This window comes from Oreochromis aureus, linkage group 15 (genome assembly GCF_013358895.1).
Source record: "Oreochromis aureus strain Israel breed Guangdong linkage group 15, ZZ_aureus, whole genome shotgun sequence".
NCBI lineage: Eukaryota > Metazoa > Chordata > Actinopteri > Cichliformes > Cichlidae > Oreochromis > Oreochromis aureus.
In genome coordinates, this window is record NC_052956.1 from 28,324,111 (window position 1) to 28,350,762 (window position 26,652).

Here is a 26,652-nt window from a genome sequence, read left to right on the forward strand (position 1 = left end):
ATTGAGTAACGTAACGGAATAAGCTACAAAATACATTTTGGGGGATGTATTATGTAATCTGTAGTGGAATACATTTTTAAAGTAACCTTCCCAACACTGGTCATGGTAAAAAAGAAAGTACACCGTCTGTCAGTTCTAAGCTTTTATGTATCAGGGCATAATCAAAAAATATCTAGTCCTTACAATTAAGTCAATACAACCAGAAATGAGCAACAACACATGACATATTACACCATGGGATTATTTATTTGACAAAAACTAAGCCAGAAGCAGTGTGTGAAAAACTAAGTACACCCCATAGTCAATTGGGTAGTAGAACCATCTTTAGCAGCAATGACTTGAAGTAATAGATTCCTGTATGACTTTTAGCCCACTCTTCTTTACAACGTTGCTACATTGAGTTTTGTATTTAAGGTCCAAGTTGGATTGAGGTCTGGACTTTGACTGGGCCACTGCACCACCCTGATTCATTTGTTTTTCAGTAATTCTGTTGTAGATTGCTGCTCTGGTTGGGATCACTGTCCTGTTGCATGGTCCAATTTGGCCAAAGCAGTAGCTGTTGTATAGATAGCAGTGATGGGAATAACAGCGTTACAAGTAACGGCATTACTAACAGCGTTACGTTTATCAGTAAAGAGTAATCTAACTAATTACTATTCCTATCATTACAAGGCCGTTACCGTTACTAATAAGACAATGCGGTGCGGTCGCGTTACTATTTTTCAACAAAGACAGTTGAAGCTGTCTAACGCACCTTATATCAGTTGCGCGGAAGTAGCTGTCTATGTAAGTAATCTGGGCGCTACAGTGTTTAACAGCTGCGCATGCTCCCGTGGGCGGCAATCACTTTCTGGCAAATGATCACTTTTTGGCACAACACCTGGAGCTAAAGGGGCAAAACGATCACATGAGTGCTGCTGTTTGACTGAGGAAGAATAAAGTAGTCGTGGTAAGCCAATCACATGACCACTTTAAGATAATGAAGCAACAAGGTTATATATCCCAGTTTTTAAATTGTGCTGATAGGCCACATAAAACCAGAGTCATGATAAACAATATATACATGTGTTTTTCCTGAATAGTTTGGTTATGTTTACTGTTTAAGGACAGCGCTAGCAAGCAATCTCTGCTTATGACCAAAAAATAAAAAAACTAAACAAGAAACTGCCCGTTTGTGTTGGTGGAAAAATGCACCATGTCGACCAATCAAAAACTGATATGGCAACATGGACATTTGGTTGTGTAGGAAGAGGGGGAAGTTTTAGGAGTGACGGCGAGAGAAAGACAGCAGAAAAAGTGAGAGAGGGAGTTTTGAGATGTGAGAGATTTGTGACGTTTAGCGTGTTTGGAGTGTGTAGTTAATGTGTTGTCTTGTGTAGTTAGTGTGTAGTGTTGTGGATAGTTTTGTGTTGTGTGTCAGAACAATGAGGCGACTGATGTCTCCAGGTAGAAACAGGAGGAGTGATACACCTGCTGTCAGACCTGCAGGTATCAGACTGTGATGTTCTCCTTTATAGTGGACAGAAACTATTTTTTTGGAGTGGCACAAATAATTTGTGTGGCATCTTATTGAATGCAGAACAGCTAATTGTTATGTAAATAGTTTGAAATGGTTATTTAAAAAAATGGTAAAAGGTAAATGGCTGCAAATAACTTTGTTGTTTGCAAAACTTGTCCATGTGATTTTAAAATTGACAATTTATATTTGCATTTAAAGTTCTGAAATATGATTCAATAAACATGTTTGTGGTTGTTACAGTAAAGAATATAACTTCTTCTACTCGGATTTTATGTTTTTTGTCTGATTTTAGATCAATTGTATTAATACAGTATGTCAAAATGAAAAACTAACTGTAAATTCAGACATGTGAGGTTGTGCTGAAAAGGATGATACCAAACAAGGCAAAGTAAATAGTTTTTAAAGGTGAAATGTAGAGGTAAAATCAAAAGTACTCAAAAATGGCCAATCATAACCTGGACCCCAGAGGGTTAAATGTTTTGTTTTTTTTTTTAAGTAATGCAATAGTTACTTTTCAATTACTTTTAGAGTCTTGTAACTCAGTTACTAACTCAGTTTTTTGAAGAAGTAACTAGTAACTATAATTAATTACTTTTTCAAAGTAACTTGCCCAACACTGATAGATAGTCTCACATTTGACTTAAGAATATTTTGGTAAAAAGAGGTCAGATGCAACTTTACAAATCTAAGTCATGCAGCCATGCTGTTCTTGTTAGAGAGAACAGAATGGCTGCATGAAAACAAGCCGTATTTGTTCAGTATTATTCTAATAGTATGTTAAATGTTAAGCACTAACTGAGGCTGACAGACATGGATTTTGTTTTTGTTTTGTGTGTGTGTTTGTGTGTGTGTGTTTTAATTGTGTCAACAGTCTGCCCTTGGGGTGAATTTCCTGGGATTCCCACTTCTGGAAACACTGGCAATCATCTGTGAATAATCTTTTCAGCTCTATAAAGATGGACTTCAAATAGTTTGAAGCTGGCCTTATAATTCTTCAGAGATTGATGGCTTTTTCTATTGGCTTCTTTAAGAACACTGTTCATGTCTTTCTTCGTGTCTTCCACATCTAAAAACCCCAGACCAACAAACTGTCTGCTTTGCTTTTACAGAGGTGCTCACACTCACTGATGATCATCTAATCAAGTGCATTTGATTAGCAGCATCTGGCTTCTACTTACTCTCTTAATTCCTATGGAAGCAGTAAGGGGGGACTTTCACTCACTGTTTCTGTATTTTGGTTCAATTTCTGTTAAATAAATAACAACGTGCTGTTGTTGTGTCAGCACATTGACACAACAGGATGTGTTGCTATGGCCCAGTACATATCAGGTGTTGTTGTTCATCTGAGGTTGTATTTACCTCAGTTTGAGACCTGCTAAAAGTTGATGATTTTCTCATTATGGTAAAATGGCATTTAAAATTATGCCCTAATACATAAAGCCTCATAATAAAAAAGGGATACTTTCTTTATGCTGTGACTGTGAGTTTTTCTCTTTACGGCTAAGTGCACAAACCTAAGCAATACTTGTTGTATTTTCAAGTATCCAAAAGGATAATTGAATTTTTCCGCATATGCTAACCTCACATTCTAATATGGATTTTAATTATAATACAGCAATCTAACATACTACTAAAAAAAAGAAGCCATTATATATTTTTCATCATATACCCAGCAAGGGAAAATAATTTTGATTGCAGCCTTAACAACAGTTATGAGTGCTGCATGTTTAAGCAACAGGAGGTAAAAGTTAAACGTGACCTTTCCCTCCATGTCCTGTATCACTGGCTGCAAAAGCCTCTTTGATCTTAAGTTTGAGGAAAATTAAGGAATACATGAGACAGATCTTGTAACAACTCACTTTAGTTTCTCATTACTGAACAGCAATAAGGAAAAGATGCTAATACTGACTTTAGCATTAGGAGTAATTCTTGTAATGAATGTTCCGTAAAATCCAGACAGTTTATGTGAAGGTTATGGTGGACAGATAATTGTCTTGGGATTTGAGATCAAAATATCCTTCACACACCACATGGGCTACAGAGCTCAACACAAAGATCCACTGTATCGCTCACACCACACTGACTTCCTGACTGTTGTGTCAAATGTGGGCCCTCTTCCTAGATAGCTGGATGGGCAAAAAGCCACCGCGTTCCAAGAATCTCTAGTCGGGATTCAATTCAATTCAATTCAATTTTATTTATATAGCGCCAAATCACAACAAAAGTCACCTCAAGGCGCTTTATATTGTACAGTAGATAGCACAATAATAAATACAGAGAAAAACCCAACAATCATATGACCCCCTATGAGCAAGCACTTTGGCGACAGTGGGAAGGAAAAACTCCCTTTTAACAGGAAGAAACCTCCGGCAGAACCAGGCTCAGGGAGGGGCGGCCATCTGCTGCGACCGGTTCCAGACATGATAACCCAAATGCTCACTTGGATTCACTGAAACTCAGCAGGGGTTATACACACACTTCCACACCCCTGCTCACATGCTTGTAGCCTTAACAAGATTTACATATATTTCTCAGTCATGACATGATTCCTGCCCCCATAAACAAATAACATTTGTTTGCTCTTTGGTTTGTGTAATGTTGACCATTGCTGTCCTAGGTCACAAGGAAAGGATTAATATGTAAATTGTTATTCTATTCAGAGATATAGCAGCAAGGCTGTGGCATGGTAAGGCAGCACAAGGACAATAACAAAAATCATCTCTCAAAGCTTTACATTCTGAAATTCTGCTGGAATGAAACAATCAGTTGATTAAGGGCCAGATTTATTAAGACCTCAGTCACATAAGCCTAGAAGCTGGTTAACAACCTCCAGTCAACCTCCAGTATCTAAGGGGGGATTTTTATTCTCTGAGTGGTGGTGAGTGGTATTTGGAGGCTGCTGGCTGTCATCAGGTGAAAATCTGTGATTGGTTAAGTCTTTAGCAGACCTCCACATTCAGTTTGCATGGAAGACACTGACTCCCCTGTAGCAAGTCAGTGCCTTCACTCACTATTTACTCTCCAAGCTGTATGAAACTTGGAAAAAATGCAATGCAAACTGGAAACCGCAAACTTTACAGAGCTCTCCCATACTCAGCCATCCACGATAACCAATTCAAGATGCATGTTTTATATGCAATCCGTACTAGGATTCTTGTCCTCCCTCCAGTGCTCCACATTAAGGTCAGTTCATTTAAAAGTTGCTCTGTTACATCAAAGCAGAGTGAAGACCAAAATTATTTCAGGCCAGGCTCTCAACAGTCAGGGTGAGGACTCAGTGAAGACAGGGATAAAACTCTAACGTTGCACTTGGACTTCGGAGCAGACATCCCAAAACCCCTGTGCACTGGTTCTGATCACATTCCTCGTCGCAACTACCAGATAACATGATTTTTCCTTTATTAAATTAATGGGATGTCTAAGTGTTGCTCATGAATATATTGAATATTTTTTAATGGTAATTCATTATGGCAACCAGTTTTTGATGTTACTATCCATCCTACATGACAAGCACGTCTGAATGACCTCATAATCTTTAATTCCTGTACTGCAAAAAAAAAAAAATGATTTCAATAATGGAGATCATTCATAATGTTAATGTATGTGTCCTCTAATCTAGAGAAACTGGTCCTGGACTCTTCTTCCATTATGAATATGACTAAATGTAAAGCTTTCTTTTTTTTTATTTATACTGACCATTGTGTTATCTTGGATTCAGAAGCATAACTGTACTAGCTTTTGTTTATGGTGTATTGTTTTTACAATGATCAGGGAGACCACAGCATGTCCTTGTAAGGCCCAGTGAAAAAGGCTTAGTGAGTAAGCCAGTCAACCAAAGAGGATTAGTCAGGATTACAACAGAGGATGGAGCATTATGGAAGGTATAAATATGTAACAATGTTTAAATCAATTTATATGATGGTGATGGAGGTGATGTAATTTTACTTAAATGGTGTCTGATAATGAATTATTTTCATTCATTTTTAAAATGTAATAAATATGTATGTATTGATCCATAGTTGTGTAAGCTGACAGGAAAGTAATTAAAAGCCAACAGTAAAATCAAAAACAAAAAACACTGAGGTCTTCTGCTGATAGTATATTTAAAGATTATTTCTGACAGAAAGTTCCCTTTAAGATGAGTTAAAAATGCACAAAGGAGTGGGACATATATTGGGAAGTAATGGTTAATTAGTTTAGAACAAAAGGGCTTCTGCATTTTGGTTGTACATATACTGTATATGCTAAAGAATATACTTAGCCACAGTGACTTTGCACAATAGTTGTGAGTAGGGCTGTGCAATATGACCAAAATCTCATATCCGGATATAAGACATTTATCGTCCCGACAATGATATATATCACAAAAATTTGTAACTTCTGTGAATCTCGGGCAACTCGATTTGCGTGAAGTGTTTTCAGCTGGGCATCATGTACCTGGAGTCAAGTGTTTTGACCGATGCATGAAGCTATATATTTTTAGACATAAGTTGTAACTGCTGCCATTTTCTTTGTGAGTATGTATTAGATGGCGTGCTGCGAGAAAAAGGCTGTTCTAACGTTTGAGTCTAAGGTTTATTTTTTAGCACCTGACGGCTCTTTTTTGCTTCTCATCTGTAAACACTCTGCACACTCTTTCACGTGATTCAGTTTATTTTGAAAAATCTCAACAGGATCTTCAGCTTTATTGTGAAAAATTTTTATGTGGAAAATAAACAAGCGGACGACGGAGCCATGCGATGGTTTTATCGTCGTTGTTGCTAAAGACAACGCATAAAAGCAGTCACTTGTCCATCCGTAGTGTGGTTATATTAAATATAAGAGAAAAAGAGAACTTTTAGAAATTAATACTACAGTGACTATAAAAATGATGAAAAAATATTGCCGTTTATTTTGCAACACCACGAAACAAATGATAGCGTAATATGAAACAATAGACGTTTGCATATCGTCATCCGATATATATGGTTATATTGAACAGCCTTAGTTGTGAGGTTTTAAGCTGAGTAGTTGCACTGTCATGATGTTTGGAAACTGGATGTGATGAGTGAGGGACCTTCCTGCTTATACAGTACTGATTTGTTAATGCAACAGTAGGCCCACCCTAAAGCACACCTTTCTCATCATTTTTTTTAACCATAATTTAGAAAATCAATATTATATTGAATTTAAAGGCCATTTTTTCATAGACTTTTATGGAATTGTGTGTTCTTGCAACCAGAAGAGTCTCCCCCTAATGGCCATTAGACAGAATAGGTTTAAGACACTTAAGCATTGTTTTCACTATGCAGGTCCAGAAGCTTTGTCAGTTTCTTATTTACAGTCTTAGGTAGGGTGACCAACCGTCCTCTTTTCCCCGGACATGTCCACTTTTCACGTTCTGTCCAGGGCGCCCGGGGGGATTTTCGAGATTAATGAAAATGTCCGGATTTTCCTACAGAGGACCCATATGTGTGACTTCATCCCCGAGCAGCTGCTTTGTGAGTGGTTGTTCTGCGCTCACAGACGGGACAGACAGCGTGCAGCAGCGCCTAGTGATGTTTAAAAGATGCCAAAGCACGGCTGCAGCTTTTCAGATGAACTGCAAAAAAAATTTCCCTCGTACCGTCCCGGTACTGGTAATTTTTCTTATACAGATGAGGCCTTATTTCTGTACTGTGGAGGTAAACACAGACGACACGAGAGCTCTCGATTAACACTCCTCGTTTATTCCTCATCACAACACAACTGAACACTTTTCCCTTCAAAACATAGCAACAACACTTCCTGAAAACTGGGTGTGAGTGGAGCCCTCCAGTGGTCCACCACACATGCCCCCCCCGAACACCCAGTAGGGTCATCCCCTAGTCCAGAACCCTCGCTTTAATCAAACGTCCAGAACGGCTGAACCGGGAGGTGGAGAGCTGGCTGAGGGAAACGAGCCTGAGGACCAGGCTGGCATGGGCGGCCAGGAGAAGCTGAAGATAGCTTGGGCCCCGCCAGGTGGGGGGTGCTCCCAGAGGAAGAAGCAGGGTTGTCCAGTCCAGTGGAAGGCGGGCGGCCACGGCGGGGGGCCTGAGCCAGCACCAACTGATCATCCTGCAGCACATGTGCCGGCTTAAGTCTGTCAATAGAAACAGTGTCCTGACGACCCCCAAAGTCCAAAAGGAAATGCTTCCGGCCCGGTTGAATAACCCTAAAGGGGCCGTCATACAGTGGACGCAGCGGAGGCCTATGAGCGTCATGCCTGATGAAAACAAACTGTGAAGAGTCCAACGACCTCGGAACAAAGGTGTCGGGCAGACAATGGTGCACTGGGCCAGGAAGAGAAAACGAGTCTCTCGGGGGACGGAGAGACAGCACAGAGGGAGCGAAGCACGGAGGTGGGCTCTCGGGCAAGAATTCCCGGGGACCCGGAGGGGCTGACCGAGACAAGTTCAGCCGGGAAACCCGAGGTCTTCTTTAACCGCATAGCGCAACCCCAGTAAAACCCATGGAAGGCGGTCAACCCAGTTGCCATCTGTGAGAGAAGCACGGAACGCGGCCTTAAGCGACCGGTGGAAACGCTCGCACATCCCATTGGCCTGCGGGTGGTACGCAGTGGTTCGGTGGACCTTGATGCCCAGGCCGTCAGCCATGGCAGACCAAAGCTCGGAAGCGAACTGGGGCCCCTGTCTGAGGTGATGTCGGCAGGGGACCCGAAACGCTTGAAACCCACGTTGACAAAATGCCCTGGCCACTGCTGCTGCTGTAGTGGACACCAGAGGCACCGCCTCAGGCCAGCGGGTTGTGCGGTCCACCACAGTCAAACGGTGCGTGAAACCTTGTGACTGCGGCAGGGGACCAACCAGATCCACATGTACATGATCAAAACGCCTCCCTGGAACGCGGAAGGATTCGAGGGGCGCCTGTGTGTGCCTATGGATCTTAGTGCGTTGGCATGGGATGCACGCTGCTGCCCAGTCTTTCACCGATTTACGAAGGCCCGGCCAAACGAACCTGGAGCTGACCAGCTTGACCGAGGCCCGGACGCCCGGACGCCCGGATGAGAGAGGGCGTGTACGGAGTCGAAAACGCGACGATGCCACGAAAGTGGAACTACAGGGCGTGGTCGGCCGGTGGAGACGTCACAAAGCAGGCTAGGCCCGCCGTTCCAAACGGGTCTGTCCTCCAGTACAAGGCCCGTTTGCTCAGACCGAAGGGCAAGGACATCCGGGTCCGCCCGTTGGTCAGCGGCCATAGCGTCAAGGTCTATGCCAACATAAACGAGAGAAACCAGCGCGTGGGATAGACAGTCAGCCACGCAGTTGGACTTACCAGCCACGTGCTGAATGTCAGTTGTGAACTCGGAAATGGCTGCCAGCTGGCGCTGCTGGCGCCCGCTCCACGGGTCAGAGACCTTGGACATCGCGAATGTCAAGGGTTTATGATCCACGTACGCGGTGAAACTCCGACCCTCTAGAAAAAAACGAAAATGCCAGGTCGCGAGGTGCAGGGCCAGCAACTCCCTGTCAAAAACGCTATATTTGCGCTCACTGTCCCTAAGCGTGTGACTGAAAAAGGCAAGCGGTTGCCAGACACCGGAGACCCGCTGCTCCAACACTGCGCCCACCGCCACGTCCGACGCGTCGGTGGTCAACGCAATCTCCACCGACGGAAACGGGTGGGCCAGCAGGGCGGCGTTTGCCAGCGCGGCCTTGGCCTCAGAAAATGCCTGGATGCGTTCAGGGAGCCAATCAATCGGGTCCTTAGCAGTTTTACCCTTCAAAGCAGCATAGAGAGGCTGCAGCAGGTGCGCAACTCTGGGGAGAAAGCGGTTGTAGAAAATTGACCATCCCCAAGAACTCCTGCAGCGCTTTAGCGGACGCTGGGCGGAAAAAGCCGAAACGCCCCGGACCTTGTCCGGCAATGGAACCACACCGTCAGCGGAAATGCGGTGGCCCAAGAAATCCAGAACCGCAAGCCGAACTGGCACTTGGAGGGTTGACGATCAGGCCGTGTGCCGCCAAGCGCTGGAAAACCTGATGCAAATGTGACGCGTGCTGACTCTCAGAACAGCTGGCCACCAATATATCGTCAAGGTACACGAAGATGAAAGGCAGCCCGCGCAAGACAGAGTCCATCAACCGCTGAAAAGTCTGGGCGGCGCCTTTCAGGCCGAACGGCATGCGCAAAAATTCAAACAGGCGAAAGGGGTAATAACGGCAGTTTTGGGGCGTCTTCGGCGCCGCGACGGAACCTGGTGATACCCCGCGCAGTCAATTTTAGAAAAAATCGAGGTGCCAGCGAGGTGGGCGGAAAACTCCTGTATGTGGGGAATTGGGTAACGGTCGTTCTCCGTGACATTATTCAAACGGCGAAAATCCCCACACGGCCACCACCGACCATCGGACTTGGGCACCATGTGTAGCGGAGAGGCCCAGGCACTATTCGAGCGCTGCACAATGCCGAGGCGCTCCATAGCGGCAAACTCTTCCCGAGCGACGGAGAGTTTCGCGGGGTCAAGGCAGCGCGCGCATGCGAACACTGGGGGACCGACCGTCGGAATATAATGTTCAACCCCGTGCTTCGTTGCCGTGTTTGAGAAATTAGGAACAGTCAGTGAAGGGAACTCAGAGAGCAAACGCTGAAAAACATTCCCAGAAGTCACCAAATTAGCCCGATTCAGGGGCTTGATGGCGCGAGTGAAACAGGGCACTGAAGAAAAAGACTGGGCGGGCGTCGATTAGCGTCTGTTAGCGACATCGACCAGCAGTCCGTGGGCACAAAGAAAATCAGCGCCCAAAATAGGTACAGAGCTAGCGGCAACAACAAAGGTCCATTGGAAATCCCGACCATGAAACCAAACAGTCACGAACCTTTCCCCGAACGTTGCGATGGGAGAGCCATTAGCCGCAATAAGCTGCGGTCCGCAGCCCGCTGCTAAACTGTCAGCGCCGGACGGGGGAAGGAGGCTCTTCTGGGAGCCGGAGTCGACCAGGAATCGTCTCCCGGGCCTTGAGTCTTCTATGAAGAGCAGTTTTTCTTTGTCGCCAGCGGTCGCGGCCGCTACAGCGCGCTGTCGGGGCCCGTGTCCCAGGGTCAGAAAAGCACAAGGCAGCAAGCAGCGGCGCGCTCTGGGGCCAAAACGCTGATGGTAGGAACAGAGGTCCCGTCCGCGGTGTCGCTGTGCCGTGACCTTTGCCGCCAGCGAAGGCGCGGGCGGTCAGGGCAGGTCAGCGGGGAGTAGAAGAGCCGCCCGGCGAGGCTGGAACTAGGTCGTGATCGTGGAAAGCGCGGGTAGCCAAGAGAATACGATCCGCGTCCTCAGCCAGGGAGCGATAATCGCCGTGCCCAGAAGCGGAGAGTTGGCGAGGCCGGCTCTCACGGCTGCCGGCAGCTGTCGGAGGAAGATGTGGGCGAACAGGAATCCCCCGTCGTCCGGACCGAGAAAGGACAGCATGCGCTCCATCAGTTCGAGAGCCGTACCGCCACCCAGGCCTGAGAGGGAGAGGAGCTTCTCGGCTCGCTCTGCGTCGGAGAGGGCATAGCGCCAAAGAAGCAGCTCCTTAAGGGCGGCGTACTTCCCTCGGGCGGGTGGGTCCCGGAGGAGAGTCAACGCACGACAGGTGGCTAGCGGGTCGAGAGAGGCCACCACCTGGTCATATTTCGTGTCGTCAGCCGAGATGCCACGAAGGGCGAACTGAGCCTCCACGTGCACGAACCACGACGGGGGATCGTGAAGCCAAAAGTCCGGCAGCTCGAGCGGCACAGCAAACGCAGCTGCAGCCGGAGGCAGAGGCAGAGGGCTGGCGGCTGCTGATGCATCCAGAGCGGAGTCGGTGCCACCATTGGACTGCAGCATGTTCGAGTCAGGGGTCACCAATGTGGAGGTAAACACAGACGACACGAGAGCTCTCGATTAACACTCCTCGTTTATTCCTCATCACAACACAACTGAACACTTTTCTCTCCAAAACATAGCAACAACACTTCCTGAGAACTGGGTGTGAGTGGAGCCCTCCAGTGGTCCACCACAGTACCATTATTTAATTCCAGAGGTTTTTAAGTTGTTTTTTTTTGCCCTTGTTGACTTGTAAAAGCCTATATCACATTTTTTTATTTCACCATTCATTAACCACACAGAGACAGCATCATTTGAATATGTTAAAATTTTCTTTATGCAAACAGTATTATTAAAGTTCTTTATGACTGTATCAAAATATGGTCACCCTATCTTAAGTAACAGTACAAAAATCACTTGATAACTATCAGGAAAAAATAAATACTGATGAACAAATGAGATTAAATTTATGCATAACACTGAAATTTGCACAGTGTGAAATTTAAAAATAAAAATGGCTCATGAGTTTACAACTGAGATAGAGGTGGGTTGCAAAGTGGCTTGCAGCTGTGCAGGAATTGTAGGCAAGCTAAAGTAGCTGATTTAAGACGCACTATATGTAGCAGTGAACAACATGTGTAGCAGGCGATTAGTTACGCTATCAGCTGATGATGATGACCTGCTGGGACTACATCCAAGCCTGACTTTCTGGCCTGACTAAACTAACACTATCGATCTTGAGTCTAAAACTCCATCTCTACACTTACATATATTATTGACCATTTTTTTTCAGTGATTCAAGTAAAATTGCCTTGATAGGGGAGTGTTTTACAAACAAAAATGTAGATCTTGTTTAGTGAAAATGTATTCTGTGCATTTTTTGAGACAATTTTCATCAATTACATTAAAAAGACACCCTCAGACCAACAAACATAGTGAAATCACTGCTGAATAAAAGGGGCTTTTTATAAAAGGCACCTCACTGCAATCAACTGAATGTTTCCACAAGCAAAACAAAATAAAGTGAAGATGTGAAACCATCAGAAGCAGCTTCTGAAATAAAAAAAGATATAGTTGCAGTTGTAGACCAAAAAACCCCAACAATTAACACAGCCATCCATGTTATCTTAGCAATGATCTCAACTGTTCCATCTAAATACTAAATGTTGTTCATTTTCACTGATGCATCGTGGTACCAACATTTAGTATTCCTTCCCAGATCCAATACATATGTAGTAACATTACAGTGAGTTTATCAGAGCTGATTCAATGATAACAGCTGCTGGTGGCAGAAATAAAGCTGATCAAGTTATTTTTTTGGCCCCAGGTTTCCTTCTAATCACTTTTAAACTATGCAATTCTCACCCACCCAACCATCCTGCTATTAAAGTTTCCATTTTGCCATATTTCTTTGTTACAAAAATACTGGCTTGAGACTAAAATCATAATTTAAAATATTGACATGTTCATGACAAAAAAAAAGGATCTTGAATCTTGAATCTTGACATCTGACTCAAAATTGAAAGAATCACAAGAAGCACAGAAAAAGAGTTTGGGGCTGACATGAAGCAAAAGCTCCAGGAGTCACACCGTGGAAAAGCCGCTCAGGGCATATGCACCCATGTCGTATGAGGCAACCCTCACTGTTTGGGTCACGCCAAGGATGCCTGTCTTTTCTAAACTGTAAAACCATTGTTCAGTTAGGGTTAACTTAGTTGAATTAATGTCCACACTCAGTTACACATATTTTGTCCTGTCATGCTGCCCTAACACTTCCCTTACATCTAAAGGATTGCTTATTGTTTATTTTCAGGTCTTTCTGGAATCAATCTATGGTCACCCTCAAAATTAACTCTATAAATAATGTTTCATTTAGCATTTCACTGGTGCGAGAGACTCTCAAAGCAAACCCAAGCCCCTTTCTATTTACTGCATCAATGAATAGATGGTTTTGAACAGACATATTGGAATTAGAATCAAAATCAGTTGAGAAGTTCCCAAAGACCCCCATTTTGTTCCCATTCATGTGTAATGGTTTAGGTACTTATTGGTTATCAACCACTGTGACTGAAATTTTTTAAAAAGCTAAATTGACAGTGGCAAAACTAAGACTTCATATTATAGATTGACTTTTTAATAGATATTCTTAACGGCAGAAGCATAAACAGTTTAAACCAGTTTAAAATACAATTCAAAAAAGAAATAAGGGGGCAAATAAAGTAGATACTTCTGCCTACTCCTTTTCAAACAACTGAATGTAATGATATTATGGAATGTTGGTGAATGTATATGTTTGAAATAAAAATGAACTGAACTGAACATCCACCTGTACTGTTTTGGACACCACCTATCAACTCGCTGTTAGATTGCCGACAGCCAATACAGGGAGTGCAGAATTATTAGGCAAATGAGTATTTTGTCCACATCATCCTCTTCATGCATGTTGTCTTACTCCAAGCTGTATAGGCTCGAAAGCCTACTACCAATTAAGCATATTAGGTGATGTGCATCTCTGTAATGAGAAGGCGTGTGGTCTAATGACATCAACACCCTATATCAGGTGTGCATAATTATTAGGCAACTTCCTTTCCTTTGGCAAAATGGGTCAAAAGAAGGACTTGACAGGCTCAGAAAATTCAAAAATAGTGAGATATCTTGCAGAGGGATGCAGCAGTCTTAAAATTGCAAAGCTTCTGAAGCGTGATCATCGAACAATCAAGCGTTTCATTCAAAATAGTCAACAGGGTCGCAAGAAGCGTGTGGAAAACCAAGGTGCAAAATAACTGCCCATGAACTGAGAAAAGTCAAGCGTGCAGCTGCCAAGATGCCACTTGCCACCAGTTTGGCCATATTTCAGAGCTGCAACATCACTGGGTGCCCAAAAGCACAATGTGTGCAATACTCAGAGACATGGCCAAGGTAAGAAAGGCTGAAAGAGCGACCACCACTGAACAAGACACACAAGCTGAAACGTCAAGACTGGGCCAAGAAATATCTCACGACTGATTTTTCTAAGGTTTTTATGGACTGATGAAATGAGAGTGAGTCTTGATGGGCCAGATGGATGGGCCCGTGGCTGGATTGGTAAAGGGCAGAGAGCTCCAGTCCGACTCAGGCGTCAGCAAGGTGGAGGTGGAGTACTGGTTTGGGCTGGTATCATCAAAGATGAGCTTGTGGGGCCTTTTTCGGGTTGAGGATGGAGTCAAGCTCAACTCCCAGTCCTACTGCCAGTTTCTGGAAGACACCTTCTTCAAGCAGTGGTACAGGAAGAAGTCTGCATCCTTCAAGAAAAACATGATTTTCATGCAGGACAATGCTCCATCACACGCGTCCAAGTACTCCACAGCGTGGCTGGCAAGAAAGGGTATAAAAGGAGAAAAACTAATGACATGGCCTCCTTGTTCACCTGATCTGAACCCCATTGAGAACCTGTGGTCCATCATCAAATGTGAGATTTACAAGTAGGGAAAACAGTACACCTCTCTGAACAGTGTCTGGGAGGCTGTGGTTGCTGCTGCACGCAATGTTGATGGTGAACAGATCAAAACACTGACAGGATCCATGGATGGCAGGCTTTTGAGTGTCCTTGCAAAGAAAGGTGGCTATACTGGTCGCTGATTTGTTTTTGTTTTGTTTTTGAATGTCAGAAATGTATATTTGTGAATGTGGAGATGTTATATTGGTTTCACTGGTAAAAATAAATAATTGAAATGGGTATATATTTGTTTTTGTTAAGTTGCCTAATAATTATGCACAGTAATAGTCACCTGCACACACAGATATCCCCTAAAATAGCTAAAACTAAAAACAAACTAAAACTACTTCCAAAAACATTCAGCTTTGATATTAATGAGTTTTTTGGGTTCATTGAGAACATGGTTGTTGTTCAATAATAAAATTATTCCTCAAAAATACAACTTGCCTAATAATTCTGCACTCCCTGTATAGCTGCAATTAAGTATGTTCGAAAGTAGGGTTAGCGTGGACCTACAGCAATGAACAAATTAGACTAAGTAGTGACCATACGGTGACAGGTCTTAACAGCTAAACTTTATAATGTCATAAAATCTGCCTGGTTCTTTTTTTAGACCTATAGTTCAACTAATAAGCTAATTAAGCCTGTTTTCATAAGTCTCTTCTCCACTCTTGAGCATGCCCTCCACTATACATACACAAACACATGATTAAACAACATCTTGAGATCAACTTGGGTTGCTGCAAAAAGAAAAAAATTGATCACCATAAACACACACTTACATCTTAGCTATCTACAAAGATGCAGTGAAACTATAAACTATATAATATATGCATAATATTATCTCAATTAGCAAGATATCATAATAATTGATGCCTGAGGGACACAACCCCGATCTGCAAAGCACATACTGTAAATTATCCTTGTAGTAGTTGCAGCAGTAAAATAGCGGCCTTTAAATTGACCATAGTTTAATGTGGTGTATGATATTCCTTTCAAAAACTAATACCTACAAAAAATATAAATTTTTTAAATCAACCATTGATTTTTGGACTTTTCAGAGTTAGTACTTTGAAAACTGTGTTAGCTTTTTGGAGATAGATATTTGAACTAGACTGTGATGCTATTGGCTAATGCCAGCTAGCTTCATAAAAGCTGCAGTACATAGACACACTGCTAAGTACTAAACTTATAGGCTGTACTGAAAAGGCTCCATAGCTGTTGTGGTTAGAACACTGGCTTTCTAAACCAGGGGTTGTGAGATCAATCCTCACTGGGGCTAAGTTGGGGTGGGTCAGGTGACAGAGGATGTCACTTACTAACTAGAAGGCTGGTGGTTTTTATTTGATCCCTGTCCGCTATAGTCTGCATGCCAAATATCCAAGATACTAGCGATGCATCCATTGGCATGTGAATGTTAGAATAGAGTGCTTTGGTGAATGTGGCAAGTTGTGTAAAGTGCCTTGAGTGCTCAGATAGAGTAGGGAAGCGCTATATAAGAACTACTCCATTAACCATTTACAAAGCAGCTTATTTGTCAGGTATCTCCACTGAAATGCTTCTAAAGGCAACGACAGCACAAACACAGTTGAGAGGTCCAGTTAGTGAAGTTGAGGCCTTGCAGACAACTATCAATTACATTTCTATAATGGAACAAAGCTTCATATTGCCCTCTTAGTCAAAGAGAAGCTAGCCTCAACTGGTCAGTAAAATAACAGGTGAATTTGACTTCATTTTTTGAGTCCCCAGTGTTGTGGCTTTCGGCAAACACACTTTCAGGAAGAATCAAATTTAATTAAATGAAGAGGGGAAGAGACAAGAAGAATGTACAGCTAATGAAGATGTATAATTAAGTCTTCCAAAACACTGTGAATCACTGCAGCATGATTCAGAATTCTTGGCTGATATGGTTCATAAGTGTACCAAGACATTCTGACCTTTAAGCGAGTACTCAACTGACCCAGTTTTGAATAAAAGTCTTCAGTTTTTCTCAATAGAGCGATGTCATCATTCATATCACAAGGCAGCAGAGGACAGCAGGATGGTTTGAAAAACACTTACTGTGAGGCAGGACAACTGCGCAAGTAGCTAGAGGGGAAACACATGGACTGATAAGCTGGCTCTGTTCACTTTCAGTGTGCACATGGTCTTTTTTGGTTTAACTACAGACTGTGTCTGCACAGCATGGGGCAGACACAGGTCAGCATCCCACGCTAATATGTGCAAACATCAGAATCCATGCACAGCAGGCAGATGATGATCAAAACTAATCATATAAAAAGCACACTGAAGGTGTATGCCATTTCATCAATGTCAGTACTTTACAGGCATTCTACAATCACAACTGGATGGTAATGGGCTGGTACTTATATAGTGCTCTTCTACTCTAAATGAGCACTCAATAAGCTTTTGACTACAAGAATCATTCACCCAGTTTCACGCACATTCATACAAGAGCTTGCAAATTTTGTAGCACTTACGCCAATCCTGCTAACACCCAAAAAGCAAGACCCAAGCTGCAGATGCAGGGTTTGTGCTAGAAAGAGGGTATAGAAAGAAACATCTTACTACTGTAAAGGTTCTAGTGTCCCCTTGCATTTTGGGGAATGCTACCCAATGCACCACTCAAAGATCTAACTTTTTTGGGGTCCCTATAACTCCAAACAAGCAAAACAATATATAACCATACAGCTATAAGTAAAGGTTGCAAGAAGGCCATTGCTTTAGTGTTCTAAAGGCTGGGGTTTCCCATTACATTTTACATTTTTACTGTACAAAACTACTGCTATCATTATTACTATCATTATTATTATTATTAGTAGTAGTAGTATAATTATTTGTTTGGGGTTTTTTGCTAGACGACTGAATTTAATCTATGAAAACGAGACAAAAAAAAACCAAACAAACAAACAAACATGAAAATATGTTTTAGTTTTATGTTCAAATTAATTATGTTTTGTATTCCAAAACAGGCAGTATTGAAACTTTAGAGAATATCATTAAAAATGCTGGCAGTGACTGGCATCTGGCAGAGAAAGTGATAAAATGAGTTTAACGATGCCCCCCCCACTCCACTCCCAATTGTTTTCAAATTCTGACAAGTATTCATCAAGACAAATGACCTTTCCATCACCTCCTACCAGCCGGACAAGTGTTAATCTGCAACATAATGTGACAGTCCTCAATGTTTAGAAGATCCCAAATAAAATTCTAAATGTCAGACATATTCGTCTGGCATCTCACATCAGTTTTCATTGGAAAACAAGTCACTCATCTGGAAAAAGAAAAAACACTAGTTCCTAAATGTTCTGAAGGGATTTAAACTAAACCTGATCTGAAACAGTTTCAGGCTGGACAACAACATATGGGATGCAGTGCAACAAACAGGACTAAAATCTTAAAATGAAATGTAAAGCCAGGAAACGGACAGACAGCCCAATCTCACCAGGAGAGGAAAGAGCTATTGGAATGGAAATTATTTCATTTGTCCCGTGTCTATGAATAAATGAATCAATGAAAATGCTAAGGGTGAGCTAATACAGCTTTAGTGAAGGTGTCCTGAGTGAGGAGCTGACTGATGCTGGGCAATTTATATTCAGGTCGGGTTAGGGAAGCAGTAAGAAACACGATAAAAATTCCACCTTACTTCTTGCTTAAGGGGTTGTTGGACATTAGATACACATCCACACCTAATCTTTAATATCATTATTCTGGCCAGCCCAAATTACAAGAAATGTTGTAGAGAGGTGGAGCATGAGAAATACATGGACATGAAGGACCAGTTACATTTTGTAACACACTAGGACACATGTGTCGAACTCCAGGCCTCGAGGGCCGGTGTCCTGCAGGTTTTAGATGTGTCCTTGATCCAACACAGCTGATTTAAATGGCTAAATGACCTCCTCAACATGTCTTGAAGTTCTGCAGAGGCCTGGTAATGAGCTAATCATTTTATTCAGGTGTGTTGACCCAGGGTGAGATCTAAAACCTGCAGGACACCGGCCCTCGAGGCCTGGAGTCCGACACCCCTGCACTAGGATCACCTTCCTTTACACTGAAGATAGGTGATTGACTTTCCAGTGGTTTTCAAGGTTGCTTGTTGTTCGTTAGTTCTCATCACTTAGTTATACCAGTTCTCAACATCTCCTAACATTTTCACAGTAATATGCTGTCATTTTTTCCCTCGAATAGTTAAGTCTGAAATCTATTGTGCGTATCTGATACTTTAATATTGCTTTATATTTTTATAACCATGGAACAAGACTTTCCATCACCCTTTTATCTGGCAACTCAGGGGTGGGAAACACTGTCCTGCTCACACTTTATAGTGGTTTTTTGGTGCTGCTGGCTTCAACTGAGGATATAGTCGGGTTGTGGAAGGAAGGATCAAGAATTTCAATCCCAGTGACTGGAAAGTTCTTCATCACGGTACTGGAGAAGAGATTCCAGAAGAGAGTCTGTTAGTCAAATGTCGGTTTATGGAGGAATAATGTGGTTTTCATTCCGCTCCTGGAACGTCGGTCCGCCTCCTTTTTCTCTCCAGGATATCTGAGTATGTGTGGAACTTTGCCCAACCAGTCTATTTGTATTTTGTATTATGTATTTTGCTGACTTAAAGAAGTGGGGGGGAATCGCACTGCTGACAAAAAATTCGGCTCGCCACCCTTTGTTATCACTTGTCTTCATAATGTTTATGGACAGAATATTTTGGTGCCAAGTGGCTGAAGGCTTAAGTGGTCTCAGGATCTCATCTCTGCTTTTTGCAGATGATGTGGTTCCATTGACTTCATCAGGGAGATGGAGTTTTTATATCTTCTCTTTTTAATTAATTAAACCTTTAACTGTAGGGCAAAAATAAATCTAATAAAGAAATTAACACCACAGTTTGGCAGCGTGAAAACAAACCCAACCACAGGGAAAAGCTATATGTTTATAAACTCATCAACTGATTCGGACCAGAATACACCAACTATAGCCTTAGCAGACAGTGAAATGGATGTGCGACATCAGGTCAGGAGTCATGAAGTGTTGTTTTTTTCCTGCCCTCTTGTCAGGAAATTGAAGCAGCATAAAGGGATGTCCTGTTCTTTGCTGAGCTGGCTGAGCAGGGGCAGCGCTTGAGAGAGGAAATCAAAGCTTTCATGTAGGAGGACACATGTTTCTCAACTCACTGAATCAAAGTGGGTCAAAATCTTTTTTTAGTTGACACTATACAGAGGTGTGACATGTTCAATTAGAACCTGCGGGGTTCAAACAAACAAGTCAATGTGGTGTTTGAGAGTGTAAAAGCGTTCAACATAAAACTGAGATTAGGAACAATGCTGCTCACTAAGAAAAGCCTCAGCATGCAAGGTTCCTGCAAAACAAGGAACTGCATTCAGTACATCCACCACCCTCTTCATCACGTTTAAGAGCAAAGGGTTAGCAGCGGAGCACTTCTGACTACAGTCTCATCATGTGTGAAATGGACATTGAAAAACTCATTTTAGACTCTACTGGACTAATGAAAAAATACTCAGCTAAAGGCATTTTATCATATCTATTGGTGTTTTTCCTTTCTCTTTTGGCAGCTGAATGTGGTGTCTGTAATCATTTTAGATATAAGATTCTTATTCTATCATGTTTATGCTTTGATTTATTCAGCTCTTCTCTTTTAGTCTTTTTTTTAACAAACAGAATTACAGCATGTAACAAGTAGGGAGTAGGACTTGAATCTCATTTCTGCCTTCGGGTCTCTTACTGATGATGGTAGCCATGAACGAACTGCAGTGCAACACTGACCTGACAGTCAACTTAGTCAGGCATGAGGTAAACCTGAAATGATAGGACATGTTTCAAAGCTATCAAAACTCTTTAAGCACGAAACATGTTTGTTTGGAAGCACATGTCAAAATTTAATAAGTCACAAGACACACTACTGCTTATCTCCAGACTGATCTGGCTCAATCAGTGTAACTACAATATAACTTGCAGTAGACACTAAAAACATGTAGGACAAAACGTAATTGGAATACTGCATATTGTTAAAAAAAATATAGTTTTCTTTTCATTTTAAGTGCATTAACACAGGTTAAAGCAGCTTTCTAGAGTAACTGCAATTTAAAGTGTAAAATATCTGCCACCTTAAAGACACAGGAACACAGCAGCTCCTAATCAATCAACCACTGTACGATCTGTGTAGATGAGAGAGCAGTGACTTATATGTTTCACCAAGTTTAGATCCTGCTTTTAATGCTTGTATTAAATACAAGTTATAATTTGAGTCCAAAGCAAAAAGGTAAGTAGCAAATGATATTGCATAATTAATACTGAAGATTTTAGATTCCTAAACAGTGTCAAGCACCATCAGGGTTGTTGTAGTACTGTTACTTGAAAGCAATATAATAATTGTATTTATTACGCAATGAAATTAGATGCATTGTATATGACAATAAGTACAAATTAAGGAGTAAAGACACATGAGTTGACTTGATGCAAAACAGTTTATAATAAAGTAATGAACAGTAGTTCTCATAGTTGAAAAATAATATGTGATACTAATAGCTACCACACAGTCTATATCACCTGTAGATAAACATAGCTGCATTGTAGACCTGAGAGATGCAGTACCTGATATGCCAAAATCAAAGATGGCTAGGTTAACAGTCATGAGCTCAGGAGGCTTTAACTTGGTCTTCCGTTTCATGGTCATATAAATGACATATCCATTCCCTGTTGCAGACATGATTCCTGAAAAAGAGAAAGAAAGACTGCGATCATACCAATTATCCATTAGTTCAGATTCTTTCCCATCATTCTTCATGGTAGATCAAAATCAAGACAGTATTTTTAGTACTTTCCATCAGTTTTGACCAGATGCTCAATACCACTATTTAAGCTGCAGGCCCAAATCTTGACAGAGCATCTGTGTTTCATAAACGGCTAACTAAACTAGCTTGTTAGTTACCCCACAAGTTAGTTTGTGAGTATGATTTTCAACAGGAACACTGAGACTCAAACAATGAGTTTGTTGTTCCTAGTTTTAGTGCCTAAAATCAGACCTAAAACAGAGTGTTCATGTTCATTATTTCAACATGTTCAGAGCAGCAGGACAGGCTAAGTTCTCTCCTGAGAAATGTTATTCCCTCTTGCTTAAATTTTCGATTTTCTGTAATATGAAACTGAAAAAGTCCAAAAAGCTGGCTCACTGTTTGGATTTAAATATTGAAGAATTATGGACTCATTTATTTAGACTTAAATGCATCTACTAAACACATCTACACTGACATGTGCTTTAAAATTGGATCCGGCACCGCCAACACTCTTTATGGTTAATATCAAATATTTTAGTTCAATTCAAGGTAAAAGGAAGAAACACTCAATGCATCGTGGGAAGCCCCCAGTTCTCCCTGTGTTTTGGTGATGAGACGAATTTTCTGTCTGCTACTTCTGCTAAAAGCAGCTGGGAAGGTAATGAATGTGGGCATGCTGCATACAGCCACCAGTACAGGGACGCTCTTATGTTACATAATTTCAGTTCCATTTTATTCATGGCTTTGGATGCCAAGTGTAAAGACATATGTTCGTCTATTAATAGAAGGCATGATAATCCATTCTTTTATTCCTCACAAACTATGTCACAACGTAACATTCAATTCCCCCTGAAATAACAGCATTAAAACTGATCTCAGACGATGGTGAAATACTATAGCAGTAAACTCAGCCATAAGCACACTGTCCTTGAGCTAATCTGAAGGCCACATGAAGCTTAGAGTTATAGAACTAACAGCTGACTTTTCAAATTTTAGTAGCAAAGAAATTTTTAGGTGGCAACCTATCACGGTACTGCGCTGGAATTCACTGAGCTCCTGAGAGCCACCCATTCTTTCACAAATGTTTGTAGAAGCAGTTTGCATGCATAGGTATTTTTATTTTAGATTTAAAAATAAAACAGCGTCTCAAAGGCATTGGGGTATTTCCCAGTGGTCTGAGGGTCATTTCAATCTGCTGTGTTTCAAATCGACCAGTGATGATACAGCTACAGGAAATGAGTTGGGAACTCAGAACACATTACTCTCTCTCACTCGTTGACAGAGACACTCAGTACTTTCTTCACTATCTATGTCTTGTACAAAATTTTCCCAATGATATGGATAATATCACAAGATGAAACAGGAACATGTAGATAAAGTTAAATAAGATAAGCCAAATGCAGCTTTATAATTATAAAGATTTTTATAATTAGGGTATAGTCAGAATGTCAGTTCTGATGATTTGTGTAAATAACTCCAGAAGAATTACTTCCATGGTTGCAGCACATAACTGATTCCCAAAAGGCAGTTTTCTTCCTTCGTTTCAAACCTTGAAAATAAAGAAATTGACTTGTTTTTGATCTCTTATGCTTTGGATTTTCCAAAATCCTCTCAAATTCTGCCCTAATTCAGTTTGTCAAGTGGCGAGTGATAAGAGGAAAACATTTTTCTTCTTCCACACATCTTTTACCAACACATGCATATCTATAAAACGGCAGCTTTATTTCGGTAATCATAATCTGCTATGAGTGAACAAGCTTCTGGCCAGTGCCTAATGCATAACCAAACATTGCACAAAAATTGCACTACATATCACTATGCTACAAAGTGAACATATCCCAACTTTATAAAGTGTGTGAAGCTAAAACATAACAGTTAAAGACGTCAGACAAGCAAACCAAACAATGACTCATGAAGATGTAGAAAAAATAAAATGAAACCTTAAAGCTAAAAATTTAACAAGCAAGTCCTGTAAAGCTAACACATTAGCCATGACAACTTTATAAGAGAATGATAAAAAGGTTTCAAAATTAACACCAGTTTCAGGACAATGTTGTGAGTTCCTTCTCTCCCTATTTAAAAATTAACATTAAATGCGCCTTCAAATTTGTAGTAAATTGCAAAGGGATACAGTGGCTCAATCTACAGTGGATTTATTTAAATTACTGTTAACTGGGTTTTTTTAAAGTAAGAACACAAACACAAGTTATGAAGATGCTGTTTTTGACTTGAGAATCAGTGTCACAACCCCCTCAAAACTGCTAAAGTTTAATGCCCCATGTGACACTATCACAAAAATCTCAATACTGATATTTTTTCTTTCATACATATCCAAAATAGTTTTTCTCTGTATTTCAAAACTGCATAGGGTGTCTTTGATTCATTCAAATGCAGACATGTGGAAACTGCACGTAATATCTCAACCAACTCTAATCATGTATCCAACTGAGCTTCTATTATAGTCTGCTAGAAATAAGTCACTTTAACTTATCAATAAACACTAATATGATTGCCTGGGTTGTCATAAAAATCCGACAGAACAATCAAATCCAAAAGTCTTTCGAATATTTTTTAACTATTAAAGAAGGCTGATGGTGTCATTAGCCTAGAGGCAGTCATTAACTCTATGTACTCTATTCATCACTACAAAATCTTGTTTGTGCAGGCTGTTCAACTATTCTGGAAATTGTAACAATAAATATGAAACACATAAAAACTAATGTCAAAGAAAACTTTAACAGGAGAAAATATGTTTTACGAGGATTATTTTGACCCAGAGGGTTTGTTTCCTTCTTAGAAAACACAGGCAGCAAGAGTTCATCCAGAGTAAATACAGTTAGATACAATCAATGTAAACTCAGGTCCATAAGTATTTGAAGAACAATATGGTTTCTGTAGTTTTGCCTGTCTAAACTCTGGATTCCAAAATTAATCAGTCAAGTGTAGATTCAGTTAATCACGTCAGACTAAGCTGGGATCAAACCACCAACCTTCAATTAGCAGACGACCTGTTCTACCTCCAGCCCATTTCATTAGATGTTTCTTTCCTTATCCATATTATCCTATCATTCTGGCACAAAGTAATATTTGTTTCACTTACCAAAAAATGTTTTTTATAAAGTTCTTGATATAACCGTATGTGCTCCATAGAGTTCTTGGCTTAGATGTTATGAAGTTGTTTCTCAAAAAGATTTGCTGTCAACAAAAAATACCATATTATACCAATCATTTAAAGTTCACTACAAGACATACTTATTCTGCCAATACCTCTGCACTGACCTTGGCACAAACGGGCTTGGTTTTGAAAGAATAAACCATGACATAGACCCTTATTTTATCGTAATACATAATTATCTTCATTATGTGATAACCTGAGCCTGCTCTGTATTACAAAAACAAAAGCAAGCATTTTGTATCAAAATCAATGTCTGTATTTTAATTCAGTTCAATTCAAACTTATTTATATAGCTATAGCCATTACTATATAGCTGTTGTTAAACAGAAATTTAAATCAACTCCAACTCAGCTGGCTAGAATGTGGATAAATGCTGGAAGATCATAGTCACATATTCTGGATTTGCATCTCCAGTGAACTTCTTTGGAAATAAGCATCAATTATAGTTAAAAAAAAAACCTGATACTCAGAAGTTAAAACTGAAAACTCTTTGCATCTTTGCCTTCTCCAGCTAACACACAACAACAGACACCACCGCTGTACTTTAAAGCAATGAAATAATCTAAATGATTTGTAAAATGAATACAACCTCTCAATTTAATCTTAAACACTTAATTTGTTAAGTATAATTGGGGTGAACTGGTTGAAAATTAACAAGTTAACTTTCGAGATATGAATTTGTCACTTCTGTTGTTGCAGAACGGAGTCAAAATCCTCTCTGTGGTACCAAAAATGGTATGCATATCAAGAACTTTCCTGCATTGGTAGCAAATTTAAAATTCTAGTATTCTGACAACCTTAGTATCAAACATTATATTTATAGTTTAGGTAATAATATTCCTTAAGGTTTTACATGCCTTCTGGATAATTGGATACTTTCCAGATGAATTTGTCCCACGGACAAATACCTTTTAAAGACCCTGCTGGCATTCAGCAAAAAATTCATAACTAAGGTCTGGTTCCAGAAAGACTGACATATAAGCACCTAGTTTATTAACATTGTTAAAAATTGGAGAAAAATGGTGGGGAAAATGGCGTTGAAACTTTTTTTCTTTTATGAAAAAATTTTGGGGAACCTCCTCCATGACCTCATTCTGTTTTTTTCTTTTTGCCAGTTCTTGGTGTGTGTGTGTGTGTGCGTGTGTGTGCGTGTGTGTGCGTGTGTGTGTGTGTGTGTGTGTGTGTGTGTGTGTGTGTGTGTGTGTGTGTGTGTGTGTGTGTGTGTGTTTAATTTATGAAAATCTAATTTAAAAAAAAAAGTAAAAAGAAAAAAAAGAAAAAGAAAGCTGTCATTTTCTTAATATCAAACAGGCCTGAATACATTGTCATAATGCAAATCTACTCCTCCACTTAAAAGCTCCACTATTTTAATCAAATGAAAAAGATTCACAAACAGATATTAACTCACTATTTTTATTAATTTTATAATTAATGAAAATAGTGAATCAGAAGAAGTGTCAAAGACATGCAGAAGCCAGAGTCTAGTAACACTCTATCTCCCCACTGAAATGGCAGAGATTGTGTGGGATAAAGCAGCCACCCCGTCAGCTGCTTCCTATTCAGCATGTTTGTCTTGCACACACATTCTGTTCACTGCTGAATAAACCAGATTCATTTATGAGGGTTTATTTATAAGGGCACTGAAGGAAAAATAATTTAATAAATAGCACAATGAGGAGAGTGTATATGTCCACATTTCCATGTACTCATATGATGCACAGCACCAGGAATAAATATAACAGCAAAGACAGAGTGCCAAGAAGGGCCTGTAAGAGCATTCCCACAAGATTGAAAGGAACAATGGAAAACCACAACAAACAGAACAGGACTCCCCCACGCTGCCTTTAGCTCTGTCCATCTGTTTCTGTCATCATACATTAAGCCGCTCTA

The 26,652-nt window shown here is 40.9% G+C and overlaps 1 protein-coding gene across 3 annotated transcripts in view; it reads right to left on the reverse strand.

The window, feature by feature from the left end:
* Positions 1-26,652, reverse strand: part of opn5 (opsin 5) — a 66,131-nt gene that overhangs the window by 8,008 nt on the left and 31,471 nt on the right. For all 3 annotated transcript variants that reach the window (XM_039598415.1, XM_039598414.1, XM_031730162.2), the window contains one exon: positions 21,406-21,525. In XM_039598415.1, the coding sequence (XP_039454349.1) occupies positions 21,406-21,525 (120 nt within the window). The remainder of the gene's footprint in view (positions 1-21,405; positions 21,526-26,652) is intronic.